Source organism: Artemia sp. Qi Xiang Cuo, unplaced genomic scaffold (assembly GCF_049724085.1).
Source record: "Artemia sp. Qi Xiang Cuo unplaced genomic scaffold, ASM4972408v1 HiC_scaffold_3386, whole genome shotgun sequence".
Lineage (NCBI taxonomy): Eukaryota > Metazoa > Arthropoda > Branchiopoda > Anostraca > Artemiidae > Artemia > Artemia sp. Qi Xiang Cuo.
Genome location: NW_028300811.1, coordinates 498,096 through 514,263, shown reverse-complemented (window position 1 = coordinate 514,263; position 16,168 = coordinate 498,096). Strand labels below are relative to the sequence as shown.

The 16,168-nt window shown below is 36.3% G+C and overlaps 1 protein-coding gene across 1 annotated transcript in view; it reads right to left on the bottom strand.

Moving 5' to 3' along the window:
* The window catches only part of LOC148938338 (uncharacterized), a 307,727-nt gene that overhangs the window by 53,126 nt on the left and 238,433 nt on the right, over positions 1-16,168 (bottom strand). Inside the window, exon 9 of the mRNA XM_089107858.1 lies at positions 10,043-10,276. Coding sequence (XP_088963984.1) covers positions 10,043-10,276 — 234 coding nt within the window. The remainder of the gene's footprint in view (positions 1-10,042; positions 10,277-16,168) is intronic.

Here is a 16,168-nt window from a genome sequence, read left to right as displayed (position 1 = left end):
AGCCTCTCTGAGCTTCATATGACTACCTCTCCAATACACACCTTATACGCCCTCGGACATAATTTACAACTCTTGCCGTCAGGGGAGTTGTATTGACCAGGAAATTGAATTTATACAATCTTTGGACTATTTTGAACAAATTGTCTATCTAAAAAATTCGATCGGTTACAATTGCGGAAAAGAAAGTGCTGGGAAGGGGGGAGGATAGTTACCTTCCATCACTTTTGACATTCAAAAAGGGATTTAAAACTTTTGAATTACCATTCAAACAAGCATCCTCTGAAGATTATATAACCAGCCCATGAATAACACCTTATATTCCCCCAGAATATAACTTGAAAACACTTGCTGCCAGGTTATTTTAGCTATATCGACCCCAAAGTTTTTGTAATCTGACTGTTGAAGTATTTAGAACAAAATAGGTAACTCAAATTGTGATCAGATGCATTTGGGGAGAAGTGGAAATGGAGGAGGAGGTCTAGATACCTTCTGAGGACTTCTGACTCTTAAAAAGGGAACTAGAATTGTCAATTTCCAATCAAAGTTTATATAATCACCCTTTCCATAAACACCTTATATACCCGGGGAACAGCTGTCAGCATGCACCCTCTAGCCTTGGGGGTGCATCAACACCATAATTTTATTTAAATAATCTTAGGATTATTTTAAACAAGATGACTGCCTCAAAAATTGGATTGGACGGAATTCTGAAAAAGAAAGTGTGGGGGAAAAGTTGCCCCCTGGTCACTTTTGACTCTTAAAGGGAATTAAAAGTTGCAATTTCCAGCCAAACAAGCCTCTTCAAAGATTATTTGACCACTCTATCTATAAAAACCGTATATGCCCCCGGGACACAACTTAAAAATACTGGCCCCCGGGCTATAGAGGTTTTGTCAATCCCAAAGTTTTCGTTATTTGATCTTTGGACTATTATGAACAACATGGCTATAGAAAAAATGGATCGAATGCAATTGGGGGGAAAAGCTCGAGGGGCTTATTTCCCCCCAATCACTTTTGTCTCTTAAAAGGGAACTAAAACTTTCAGTTTCCAATCAAACAAACCTTTTTTGAAGTTTATACGACCACCCCTTAAATAGGAACATTATAAGCCCCCAACCCAGGGTACAACTTCCAACATAAGCCCACGAGCTCTAAGGGTTTGTATTGACCCTAGAGTTTTTGGTATATGGTCCTTGATCCTTTTGGAAGAAAATGGCTTTATCCAAATTTTGACCAGATGCATTTGGGAAAAACAGGGCGTAAAGGAGTAGTATTGTATTAATAGATCTGAGCGGATTTACAGAGCTACACTTTTCTTTCTTAGTTCTTTAAGATCGCATACGTGCAATGCTTTCATATGTTTCCAATGATGTCAACGTTAGTGCTTTTTTCATAGTTCAAATATTTGTCTTTGGTCAGCATTCAATACTATGATAACTCTATTATGTGCACATACTTTCTTGAAGTATTTCATTTTCACTTTTTCATCATTTCTATTATTCTGTTCAATGATGATAGCTGATGATAAACTACCAGTGATACTGGTAGAAAACATGTCACCATCTATAACATACATGTCTCCATCTATAACTACAATTAACAATAACACCATCTATGACTTTGATTATATAGGTGGCAACACAGGGAGAGTCACCGTTAAACATTCTTCGTGATTTTAAACCACTAATAAAGAAAAGAGTAGCCCCATAAAGCCGCTCGAATCTATTAATGCAATCCTACTTAAAGGATTTAGTTGCCCATCGATTACTTTTGACCCCTAATAAAGGAAGTAAAAAGTTCAGTTTTCAAACAAATAAGCCCTCTTACGAGTATTTTAGAATTCCTCAAATAAAATAATGAGCACCCTGGACATAACTTTCAAAACGTGCCCCCGGACTCTGGGGGTTTGTGTTAGCCCTGGAGTTTTTTTTTATCTGATCTCTAAACTATTTTGAACAAAATAGCTATCAAAAATTTTAATTGGAAGTATTTTAGGATAAGAGCATGGGTAGGGGCGGGGGGGGGACTACTTTCCCTCCGATCACTTATTAATCTTAAAAGCGACACTTAAACTTCCGGTTTCAAATTGAATGAGCCTCCACGGAAGTTTATATTACTTCTACTTCCTTATGAAGGGACCCCTTATGAAGGCGCAAAAATAATAAAACATTGAAGCCTTATGACCTTCACTATAGACAATGCTAGAGCGTTGCCCCTGATAGACTAAAAGTGGAAAATTAGTTAAAAGTCCAAAAACTACGGTATAACATAACCACTGAGTGTGAAATGGAGCTACATAAGTCAGATGCTATTTAACTGTCCTCTTTCTGATATAACTTATAACATCTTCTGCGTCATTTACCCTCAATACAGCCCTTTAGAATAAAAATGAAATATCCCAAAATTCAATCAACTAAGTCATGAAATAACCACTCACGACAATGCAAACCATAAAAAAACGATTTTGTCTTTTTGTATTCAAAACTTATTGTGGTATTATTACACTAATATTCATTTTTAAAGAAAGACGACGAATCTTTAATTTAAACTTTCAAAACACTGTCAGGTTTTTTTGTCAAAAACGGAAAAAAATTATACCGAGCCAAAGATGTTTACCCGTTACACATCTCAAGAGAGAACAAGTTTGATATAATGAATGGCACATTATCAAATGACAAAGTAATTTATTTACTTATCTATATTGAATGACTAAACAAACAAAGCTATTAAGCAATGATAGTTTCTAGAAAATAGACTATGATCTATTTTGATGTTTGATAGGTGAATGCAAAAAAACAACCTTATTAATGCTTAATTTTTAAATACGTATATGTGTTGGTTTTATGTGCATTAAAAAATTACTCCCGATATTAATGTAGAGCAGTTTAAATAAGACGTAACGGAAGATCAAATTTTTTTTTTCAAAAATAAACTACGAAAAATTCTCCCACCCCAACCCAATATACCTATTTTACGCTTAGCCCTAGACGGTTTGCAAGAAAAGACAATATTTTTCAATATTTCATCCTTCATGTGGCGATCTCAACCTTTGTCTCCTTATAGTCTTAGAAAACGGGATATAGCCACATTTTTCGTATAGCCTACTGTTTGAAATACGTTCAGTCAGTCAGAAGCCTAAAACAATCCTTAGGCAAATTCTATGGAAGATATTTCGCAAATGTTCCCCTATTTTTTGGTGTGCTCATGCTTTAGAACTATATTTGACAACTGTTATCACTGTCGCATCCAATATTTTATTCTTGGTCGGCAGACATCTTCCTGTTTTTTCAACTGTGGAAAAACACCCTGTGGCTTGGCTAGTGTACTTCTAACATCTTTAAAGCTCCCACTCTTTACCAATAATATTACCAATGTAAGTCAATCTATCCACTTGATCAACCTTTTTGACATCTCTACTGTTCCCATCGTCTTTATTGATAATACTACCAAAATAAGTGAAGCTGTCCACCTGATCAGTCTTTTCGTTACCCAGCGTCACTTTTTTATCTTCACTTATTCCTAGTCTTTTTAAAACTATTCTAGCACATTGAACTCACAAAGCCTTCAAAATTTCATTAATTTTGCTCAAAATGTCATCTAGAATGCTTAAGCCCAGGACAGTTTTTCATCCCCATTCGATTCCGTGTTCTGCCCTTGCTTTTATTCTCGTACATAGCACTAATCACTGTAATATATTTTCCTGGTATATTATACAAGGATAAGACCTTCGTTAAAGCTCTTCTATCAGCTGAACCAAACAATTGCTTATAATCTATAAAACTGGGTATTAAACATGTTTGATTACTTATGCACTTCTCAATTGTTAAACTTATGCACCTCTCAATTGAACAATAATTTGGTGGACACATCTTCTATCCTTCCTAAAACCTCAATTTTTTTGTCTTAAGGTTTTTTCTACATGATCTCGAAGTCTAAAAAGTAACACCATAATAAGTTAGTTGCTACCCACAGAAACCAGGCTAGTGTCTCTATAATCACCAAAACTCGCTCTTATCACCTTTTTATACAAGATTTGACTTAGGGTTCTCCTAAAATCACTAGTTACTTCTCCCTTTTCAAAAAACATATTCATGATCTTTAGCAACTTACTTCTAACTTCATAGCAACCATATTTAAGATACTTATTTACCACTTTAGTCTTTTGGCATTAGTCTGGTCTCTGTAGGTAGCAAATACTTAGTAATATGATACTTTTTAGACTGAGAGATGCCGTAGACAGAGTTTTAAGAGAAGAACTGTGCGGATTTAGAAAAGGTAGAGGATGCGTCGACCAAGTTTTCACTCTTAGGTTAATAACTGAAAATGGCCTGAGTTGTCAAACACCTTTGGTCCTTAGTCTTATAGATTGTGAGTAAACTTTCAATTCTGTTTATAAAAGAGCTTTAGCAAAAATTTTATCCTTGTATGGTATACCAGACAAAAACAGTAAAGTAATTAGTGCTATGCACGAGAATAACACTTCCGCGGCTAAGGTAAGAAATGAAGTTAGCAGTTGGTTTTGTATTAAATCAGGAGTTAAGCAGGGCTGTTTTTATCACCCTATATATGAATTATTCTGATGGACTTTGTTTTAAGAAGCACAGTAAGGGCAATGGGAGACCACGTAATCAAATGGGGAGGAAAAAGTCTCCTCGATTTAGATTATGCTGATGATTTAAGCATCCTAGACGAAAGTGTGAGCAAAATTAATGAGCTTTTAGAGGTTTTGTGAGTTCCGGGTGCTAAAGTAGGTTTGAAAATTAATGTTAAGAAGACTAAGTCCCTAAGGCTAGGAATACGTGCAGATAAAAAGGTGACGTTGGGTAATGAAAAGTTTGATCAAGTGGGCAGCTTCACTTAACTTGGTAGTTTTATTAGTAAAGATAATGGGAGCAGTGAAGATGTTAAAAGTAGAATAGTCAACGCTCAGGGTGTTTTTTCACAATTAAAAAAGTTTGGAAGAATAGAAAGATAAGCCTGCAAATGAAGATTAGAATATTAGAACCTACAATGATGATGGTATTCAAATATGGCTTTAAAGCATGGGCACTTCGAAAAGCGGAGGAAGATTTTCTAGATGTTTTCCTGAGAAATTGCTTAAGGAATCTTCTGAGTACCCGGTTGACTGATCGTATTTCAATCAATAGGCTTCGCGAAAAATGTGGTTCAATACCGCTCTCTGGGGCTATAATGAAAGAAAGGTTGAAATGGCTAATGGATGTTTTGTGGATGAAGGATGAAAAATTGCCGAAGATTGGTCTTTTCAGCCAACCGTCTAGGGCCAAACGGAAAGCAGGTCGTCCCTATCTGGGGTGGGACGTCATAAAGAAAGATTTAAAGGAAATGAAAAATTCGTGGTAGGGTGTAAAAAGGGAGGCTTTGAAAAGATTGGGATTGAGTATGAGCGTGTGTAGCTGTGTTGGCCTTAGGTGGCTTGATACTGCGGTGAGTTGTCAGTAGAAGTAGTAGTATTTGCTACACTGTCAACATATGAGGCATTATTATTTTTTAATGCTTTTAGTACTGTCACAAAATTAGTACCCTCACAAAATTAATCTTTCTTGTCATTCAGGGTATCAAAAACTTTTTCATTTTTCTCAATACCTTCCTGTAGCTCTGTCCCGGCTTAGCACATTTTAGAAACGTTCTGCCTATCTCTCTTTAGTTCTTTGCATGTCACTAACTGAGTTACTATCTTTAACTTGAAAAAGTCTAGGTGGACTAATTCCTTTAATTTATTAATATGTCAGTAAAATATTTTTCTTTTGTGCCATATAGCTGTATCTTCAAGATTACAATTTTATCAATGGTCTCCACTTCGCATCCCCGTAGTTTATATTTAAATACTTTCTTCGTTTTCATTACATTCCTCTAATTTTCATATGATCAATCACTCAGATACTCTTGTACACGCCCCTTTTCCTTTTTATTAAGCCCAGAGCCTTTTCACTGATATACTTACTGTGTTTCTTCCCTAGGACAACTTTTCTATGAACTTTCCTCCCTAGGATATCGTAGACAGCTTCACATATTATTTGCCAAAAATTATTTTATCCATCTTATATATAGTCAATTGCTTTAAATTAACCTTAGAAACTACTAGATGATGATTATTGCTTGTAAAATCAATTACAGCACTCCTATATACCCTAGTATCTTGTACTGATTCTGTCATTCTTCTTTACAGTAAAATAATCAATAAGGTAATCTGTCTTACCCTCATGTAAATAGTATTTTAACTTATATACTATTTTATTTAGAAATTGCAGAAGTCTGTAGCCATTGCTGTTTTCTTTCCTTCAACATATTTCCCTAGGCTAGGATACCATTCATCCCTATTTCTACCAACCTGGGCGTTAAAATCTGTAAATAAAAACATCCTATTTCTACATGGGAAGCTTTTTATTTAATACTGTAACTATAAGTAAAATTCATTTTTATGTCACCACTATCTCCATCAGTTGGTTCTATATGGATTTATACTACAATTAATTATACTCTTCACTTTTTACTCGTTTGATGAGCAATTATCATTCTGCTGTCAATACCATCCCAACCTAAACAGGACTTAAATACTTAAGAAAAAAATTTAGCATACTGACAAATAGTCTGCGTTGCGCAGGTGCCGATCTCCTGATTCAATGCCTTCGACCGGGATAGTAATAACTGGGTGAGGGTAAATCATTCAAAACTTCCCTTGTTTTTTCTCAAATTTATTCAGGTACCCATTGAGAGCTTGGTCAACCATAGCCAGTAGAGGACAGGGTCCATCAAATATTCTCACTTCTACACCGATGCACTTGAGCCGGCCTAGAATCGGACAGCAAAATGTCCCTGAGACCTTCAGTATGAATGGGAACTTTGTACAATCCTGAGCCCATCATGATCAAAAAAATATTCTCATCACCTGGCAATGCTCTTCTATAAACAAGAGTCAAAACTCTTCACAGACAGTCTCAATCCTATTACCTCCGGCCCATTATATATTTATGCGTGCAAATATTATGCTACTAGGGGGAGGCATTCCCATAGTAGATAAAACAGCTAGTAAGAGGTTTTTCAGCCCAAAAAGTCCACCAAGACAGAGTAAGCTCAGAAAAATCATCCGTGCAAATAAGAATTCCGTGCAAATACTGCGTTGTATACTAGGTTATAATTTTCTCGAGGGGCTCCACTCCTCAATTGGGAATACAGTTGATCGCAAGGTTCCCAGTCTTGCGCCAACCCCGAAATATTGAGGCAGCTCTATTTAGAGGTCGTTGTTCTTAGATCTGGATCTTACGATCTGCCTTAGTTATCCTTTTATAGAGGATTCTTCTACGATAGTATCCTGCATCACTATGCATTTTAACTCATTCTGTGCAATGCGTGGTTGGGGGTAAATCATATTAAGCTTTCTGTTTTTATCCTAATATCTCCAGGTACCCATTTAGAACTGGCTCAAGAATAACCAGTGCCGGACAGGAACCATCAAATATTCTCCGGTCTAAACCGAAGCGCTTAAGCCGGCTTAGAAGCGGACCGCAAAACTCCCTGAGACGTCCAGTATAAATGGAAACTTTTTGCAATCCTGGGCCCATCTTGGTCTCAACATGGTTTTCATCACTGGACGTGCTCTTCTTTCAACAACAGTCAAAATCCTGCAAAGACAGTCTCAATCCTATTACCTCCAACTCATTATATATTTATGCCTACAAACATTATGCTAATAGGATGAGGCAAGCCATTGTAGATAAAAAGCTAGAAAGAGTTTTTCAGACCGAAAACGTTCACCAAGACAGACCAAGCCCACAAAAATCCTGCATTAATCATAATCCCATCCAAATAGTATGTTGATTACTACACTATCATTTTCTCGTGGGGCTTCACTTCTCAATTGGGAATAGAATTGACCCCAAGGTCCACAGTCTTGCACCAACCATGACAAGGTTGAGGCAGCCCTGTGCAGAGGGCGTTGTTCGTAGATTTTGATTTTGCGACCTGCCATAGATGTTCACCTATAGAAGATTCTTTGGCGATGGTGTCGTGTATCACCATGGAATTTAGTTCATTGCCGAGACAGGGCTTTTAAGTCCCTGGACATATGCACACACCAGTGGGACCTGCTGAGTGTACATTTGAGGGGCCTCATTCCTGCTACGACTGTATTTACAGCTGCCTAGCCTGGGCTCCCAAATTTTTATTCTCGATCTCAAGGAGAAGGTCCCCTTTTTTCTACGCCTCCTAAGGAAGTATCCTAAATATGTATGAATGAATGATTTTTATTACCCATCTTTAGCAATACAAAAAAGTAAAAATAGAATATAGAAAAAATGAAAAGAAAACAACAAAGCACATCGAACAAACAAACAACTTAAATTAATACTTCAATAACTAAAAAAAAAACCAATGACGAAATTATTTACCTAAAAAGACAACCATTAGAAATTACTGACTATAGCTTCATACATACTATGCGTTGGGTCTAAAGATTTCAGGAACTTTTCCCTCCTGGTCGCGATCAAGACGAAGGGGTCATCGAGTCCGTAACGTTCTGAAATCTGGCGAATTCTTCGCCAGGGGGAAGGCTAAGCAGATATTTTTCAAACTTTTAGAACACTGTACGGATTGTTTTTTTTTATCATCAACAGTAAACAAAAGCCAGAAAGGTGACAAAGCTAACATATGAGGGGTGGCAAAGGAATTGAAGATCCGTGCTAGAATGCAGCGGTTATATAGGTGTTTGCATGACAAAATCATCCCATACGCTTTTTAATTTTTTTTTAGACATAAGAAGAAGAAAAACAACAAAAAGAAACTGAATCAACAAAATCTATTGTTTGTTTTTGAAAAACAAAATGTTATATTCATATGAACGATTTTTTACTTATCTGTCCTAGAAATCATTTTGCCGTTATTTTATGCGGCTTCATTTTGAGTTTTTTATTTTGTACTGATATAAATGAGGTTCTATTTTATACATGTCAATAACTAAATTTATGTGGTTATGAGGGAGTTAAAAGCATAATTATACAAGAAAAAGCTAAAAAGTTTTTAATATTCTCAAAGTTCGGGAAATACATGTTCATTTCAAAAAATGATAATTGTTACACAAGTTGTCAGATCAAGTTCATATATTTTTTGAGCTTACCCAACCGAACGCAAAACACTGAACGTTATTCTTCGGTTTCACCAACAAAAGGTGGTCCCTGACAATGAAACTATCTTACATCTTTTGTTGAATGAAATATCAACCATGACAAAAAATAAAAAATTGTGGGAAGATTTATATTGGTAGATCTAGCCAACAATTTCTTGAAAGATTTATTGAGCATCGTAATTCAATTTATAAAAACCTACAATTAGGCAAGTTTCTTGAAACTGATGTTTCAAGTGACTCCAGGACAAGTGAACAGGATTCCAGGACAACCAGGAAGTTCAACCAGGGTGTCCTGGTTGAACTTTGTTGAAGTAATGATGCTAGGACTGTTTTGAAAATTTAAGAAAACTTTGTTTAGTTTTAATGATCGAATTTTAATGTTCTCTTATATTGTTTTTTTTTTTCGTTTGTTTTGCTGAGGACGGCCCTTGGATATAGGGACGAAATATTCATTTAAAGTTGGGTTCCACGGTCTTGCATAAAAATTTCTCTGTTGTTCTACTAATTGTTTATGATGGAAAGGCAGTGTGGTCCTCACCGCTATTTATGGGGGCGGTTTTATTTGTTTTTCCTTTAGTTTGTTTTTTTATCTGTTTCTCTTTTCCCGAAGATACCTAGTTTGGATAGTGGCAAAATATCCGAGTAGTTTCGGTTTTTATCTGTTCTCTCTACTGGCCGCAGTTTCGTTTGTCGTTTTTTCATTGAGTCTTTTTCTCTCTTTGTTAATTTTTTTACATCTTTTGTATTTCTTAAGAACTTTACACAGTTTCCTCCCAGTGTAGCAACACATAAGTTGATAGACTCAAGATAATTGAGAATAATAACTAAGTTTCCCAATATAAGTGGATTAATCTCCTATTTCTAACGATTTGTTATTTTATTTATCGATAAGAAGTTGAATACCTTGGCAAAAGACGGATCACATTTGACACTTTCTCTTGCATCTTGCAGCGCTAGTGAATATATTTCCAACATGATGTAACAAGCAGCGCGATTGCCATACACTTTAGAATTGGTCAGCTTATTAACTGGGTCGATCGCAAGTGTTTCTGTATAGATGGCGATAGCTTCTTGTAATTTTCCTTCTCTAAATGCTACATTTCCTTCCTCTTTCTTCATCTTCAGCTGCTTTACTTTCTAAGAAAAAAAAGAAAAATAAACCTATAGCTAAATTTTAACCGATTTAAACTCGAATTTAGAAAAAAAACTGGTATGAATAGACATTTAATTACTTAATACCAAAAACCTGGTGAATGCAAAATATTTGTGTACATTTTAACAAGGGATTACAAAAATTCACAAACCTTATAAAAGAAAACCATTTTGAACCTAGTCGAAACCATTTGAATACGATTTTAAATTATATTGATTAAACAAAAAATGAGCAAAAATATAATCAAATAATCTACCAAGCGTGAAACTACCGCAAATCAGCATCGATAAATAAATGAAACCCAAAACGAACAGAAATTACAATAAATAACCGAGTCAAACTCAAAACGAGCAGAGATTATCATAAGTGGGGCTCAAAACCCTTATTCCTTCCCAAGGCCAGAAAAAAATTTGCACTTAACTGAAAAAATTTAAACTTTTTTACTTTTATTACTTTATTAAATCAAATCATATTAACATTTTGATTACTAAATATCAGTATATGTATATTTAACTGACAATGCACATTCATTTGTACTTTTTCAGTAAAGTGCAAATTTTGTTCTGGCCTTGTGAAGGCCAACTTATGATAATTTCTGCTCGTTTTGAGTTTGACTCGGTTAGTTATTATGATTTCTGTTCGTTTTGGGTTTCATTTATTTATCGATGCTGATTTGCGGTATTTTCACGCTTAGTAGATTATTTGATTTTATTTTTGCTTATTTTTTTGTTATTTTTTGCTTTTTTTGCTTTTCTTTACATTTCTTTGAACAATATATTTTGTGGAATTTTTTTTAAATTAATTTCTGTTCGTTTTTTATTGACATATTCTTTTCAAGAAAAAGAAAATAATACTTTACATCTTTTCGTTTTTTTAAGATTTTATAGTTTGGCTACTATTTATATGCTGGAGAAAAATTTTCAGCCATTTTTAACAACTTACACCCTTTTAAAAATCTGGACACAAAGAGTAGTGTTTAATTTAGTTTCATACCTTACCTCATACCCACATCTACTACCACTACTACTAACTACTCACCGTAGCACCAAGCCGCCAGAGGCCAACACAACTACGCTTGCTCTTCCTCCTTCCCAACCTATTCAAAGCCTGCCTTTTTACACCCGCCAACGAAGTTCCCATCTCCATTATATCTTTCTTTATGACGTCTTCCCACCCCAGACAAGGACGGCCTGCTTTCCGTTTAGCCCTAGACGGTTGGCTGAAAAGAACAATCTTCGGCAATATGTCATCCTTCATCCACACAACGTGCCCTAACCATCTCAATGTGTCTTTCATTATAGTCCAAGGGAGCGGTATTGAACCATATTTTTTGTATAGCCTATTGTTTGAAGTACGGTCAGGCAGCCGGGTACCCAGAAAAATACTTAAGCAATTTCTCTGGAGAACATCTAGCAAATTTTCATCCGCTTTTCGGAGCGCCCATGCTTCAGAACCATATTTGACCACTGTCATCACTGTTGCTTTTAATATTCTAATCTTTGTTTGGAGACTTATCTTCCTATTCTTCAAAACTTTTTTTAACTGTGAAAAAACATCCTGAGCCTTGGCAATTCTACTTTTAACATCTTCAGTGCTCCCACCACCTTTACTAATAATACTACCAAGGTAAGTGACGCTGCCCACCTGATCAATCTTTTCGTTATCCAACGTCACCTTTTCATCTTCACTTATTCCTAGCCTTAGTGACTTAGTCTTCTTAACATTAATTTTTAAACCTATTCTAGCATCATGAAATCGCAAAACCTCAAAAACTTCATTCATTTTGCTCAAACTTTCATCTAGGATGCTTAAACCATCAGCAAAGTCCTGGAGACTTTTTCCTCCCCATTTGATTCCATGGTCTCTCATTGCCTTTCCTGTGCTCCTTGAGACATTGTCCATCAAAATAATCCATGTAAAGGGGGATAGAACACAGCCCTATTTAACTCCTGAATTAATACCAAAACAGCTGCTAACCTCATTTCCTACCTTAATCGCAGCAGTGTTATTCTCATACACAGCACTAATCACTTTAATGTTTTTGTCTGATATACCATACAAGGATAAAACCTTTACTAAAGCTCTTCTATCAACAGAATCGAAAGCTTGCTCATAATCTATAAAACTGAGGACCAAAGGTGTTTGACAACTCAGGCACTTCTGAGTTATTAGCCTAAGAGTGAAAAATTTGGTCGGCACATCCTCTACCTTTCCTAAAACCGCACTGTTCTTCTCTTAAAACTTTGTCTACGGCATCTCTTAGTTTAAAAAGTATCATATTACTAAGTAATTTACTACCTACAGAGAGCAGGCTAATGCCTCGATAATTACCACACTCACTTTTATCACTTTTCTGATAAAGTGGCTTAATTAAGGTTTTCGTAAAATAATTAGGTACTTCCCCTTTTTAAAAAATCATATTCATAATCTTCAGTAACTTATTTTTAATCTCAGAGCCATCCTATTCAAGAAACTCATTTACCATCCTATCAACACCCGGAGCCTTATTGTTTTTTAATCCTTTTTTAGATTGTTTTTATAGTACTGTCGCTAATTCCTCCTCACCAAACAAATCTTCCTTCACATCCAAGGTATCACAAACTTTTTCATTTTCCTCTATATATTTTCCTGCAACTCTATTTCGGTTAAGCAAATTCTCAAAATTTTCGGCCCATCTTTCTTTAGTTTTTTCCTTATAACTAATTGCGGCCCCATTCCTATCTTTAACTAGGCCAGGTCTGGATTGACTGCTACCTCTCAATTTATTAACATGCCAGTATAATATTTTACTATTATGCCGTCTAGCTGCATTTTCCAGATCCTCGGAAATTTTACCCATGGCCTCCACTTCACACCTCCTTATTTGATATTTAAATGCTTTCTCCAGTTTCTTTACATTCCTTTTGTTTTCATATGATCTATCACTCAGATAATTATTGTACAAGTGCTTCCTCCTTTCTATTAAACATAAGGCTTTTTCACTGATATTCTTAGCTACAAATCTAGCTTTCTTACTTAAGACACCTTCAGCCACTTCACAAATTATTTTTCTAAAATTATTTCAACCATCTTCTACATTATCAAATTTTAAACTCTCAAGTTTAGTATTTAACTGTTCCTGGAAAGTTTCACTCAAATTCTCGTCCTGGTGTCTACCAACATCATAAAATCCCGGGAGGTAGTTATCCTTCCGATATTTCAGCCTTAAATTAACCCTTGACACTACTAGAGGGTGATCTTCACTTTTAACATCGATCTTTACCCACATCAATAGTCACTATAAGAATGTCAAGCCTTCCATTTACTTTTGACTATTATAAAGGGCATTAGGCCTTTCGATTTCCCATCAAATGAGCCCGTTTTGAAACGAAAACAGTTTCTATAAACACCTTATATGCCCCCAGAACATAAATTACGACCCATACCCTTAGGGCTGTTAGGGTGGTTGTCATCTTCTAAGACTTAATTTCCAGAACTTTCAACTACGTTAAATAAAATGGCTAACTCAAAATTTTTGATTGGATATGTTTGGTGAAATGGTGGATATAAGAGGGGCGTTGGCCGCTCTCCAATCACTTTCAACTATTAGAATGACACTAGACCTTTCAATTTCCAATCAAATGAGCCCTTTTGAAGTTTCTACGACAACACTTTCAATAAAAACCTTATAGGCCCCCAGGGCATAACTTACAACCCTTGTCCACAGGGCTGGGGGAGTGTCATTTTCAAAGACCTAATTTCAAGAACTTTCTACTATGTTGAACAAAACGGCTATCTGAAAATTTCGATTGGATGTGTTTGGAGGAATGGTGGGCGTGAGAAGGGGGTTAGTTACCCTTGAATCACTTTTGACTATTAAAAAGGGCACTAGCCTTCTCAATTTCCAATTGAATGAGCCCTTTTTGAAGTTTTACGACAACTTTATCTATAAAAACCTTATATGCCCCCAGGGCATAACTTACAGCCTTTGCCCTAGGGAAACTTGGGGGTTTTTCATCCTTAAATACATAAAATCCAGAACTTTCATCTGATTTGAACAAAATGGCTATCCCCAAACTTTGATTGAATGTTTTTGGGGAAATGGCGGGCATGAGAGGGGGGGGGCGGTTTAATTACTTGCCACTCACTTTCGAAAATCAAAAAGGGCAATTTCAATGTCCAATCAAATGAGCCGTTTTAGAAATTTCTACAACAGCTTTCTATATAAGCCTTATATGCCCCCAGGGCATAACTAAAAACCCTTTCACTGAGGCCTCTGAGGGGGTTATCATCTTAAAAGACCTAATTTACAGAACTTTCAACTACGTTGAACAAAATGGATGTCTCAAAATTTTGATTGGATGTGTTTGGGATAATGGTGGGCGTGAGAGGGGCGTTATCCACTCTCGAATCACTTTCAACTATTAAAAAAGGCACTAGTCCTTTTAATTTCCAATTGAATGAGCCCTTTTGAAGTTCTTACGACAAAGCTTTCAATAAAAACCTTATATGCCCCCAGGGTATAGCTTACACCTCTTGCCCTGAGCCGTGCTGGGGGGGTAGGGAGGGGTTGTCATCCCTAAGGACCTAATTTCCTAAACTTTGTACTACATTGAATAAAATGGCTCTCAAAAAATTATGATTAGATGTGTTTTAGGAAAAGGTGGGTGTGAGAAGGGGGTTAGTTGCCCTCAAATCACTTTTGACTATTAAAAAGGGCACTAGCCCTTTGAATTTCAAATCGCATGAGCCCTTTTTCAAATTTATACAACAAAGATTTCAATAAAAACCTTATATGCCTCCAGGGCATAACTTATAACCCTTGCCCTGAAGGCTGTGGGGGGGAGTATCCGGCTCAAAGGTATAATTTCCTTAAATTCCAACTGCGTGGAACAAAATGGGTAATTCAAAATTTTTATTTGATGTGTTTGGGGAGATAATGGGTAGGAAGGGGTGTTAGTTACCCTCGAATCACTTTCGACTATTAAAAAGGGCTCTAGCCATTTCAACTTCCAATCAAATGAGCCCTTTTTGAAGTTTCTACGACAACACTTTCTATAAAAACCTTACTTGCCCCAGCGCAAAACTTACAACCCTTGCCTTGAGGTCTGTGAGGGGGTTGTCATCATCAAAGACCTAATTTTCAGAGCTTAAAACTACATTGAATGAAATGGCTATCTCAAAATTTTGATTGGATGTGTTTGGCGTAAAGGTGGGCGTGAGAGGGGGATTAGTTACCCTCAAATTACTCTCGACTATTAAAAAGGGCACTAGCCCTTTGAATTTCCAATTAAATGAGCCTTTTTTGACGTTTTTAAGACCACGCTCTTTATAAGAACCTTATATACCCCCAGGGCATAACTTACAGCCCTTGCTAGGAGGGCTGTGGGGGAGTGTCATCCTCAAAGACCTAATTTCCAGAGCTTAAAACTACATTGAATAAATGGCTATCTGAAAATTTTGATTGGATGTGTTTGGCGAAAAGGTGGGCGTGAGAGGGGGATTAGTTACCCTCCAATTACTTTCGACTATTAAAAAGGGCAACAGCCCTTAGAATTTCCAATCGAATGAGCTTTTTTTGAAGTTTCTACGACCACGCCTTCTATAAAAACCTTATATCCCCCCTGGGAATAATTTACAACCCTTGCTCTGAGGGCTGTGGGGGAGTGTCCTCCTCATAACATAGCTTCTATCTGGAAATCAACTACGCTGAACAAAATGGTTATCTCGAATTTGATTGGATGTTTTGGGAAATGGTGGGCGTGGAAGGGGTGTTAGTCACCTTCCAATTACTTTCGACTATTAAAAAGGTCACAAGCCACTCTAATTTCCAATTGAATGAGCACTTTTCGAAGTTTCTACGACAACATCTTCGATACGAAGTGCCCTGCTCTAAA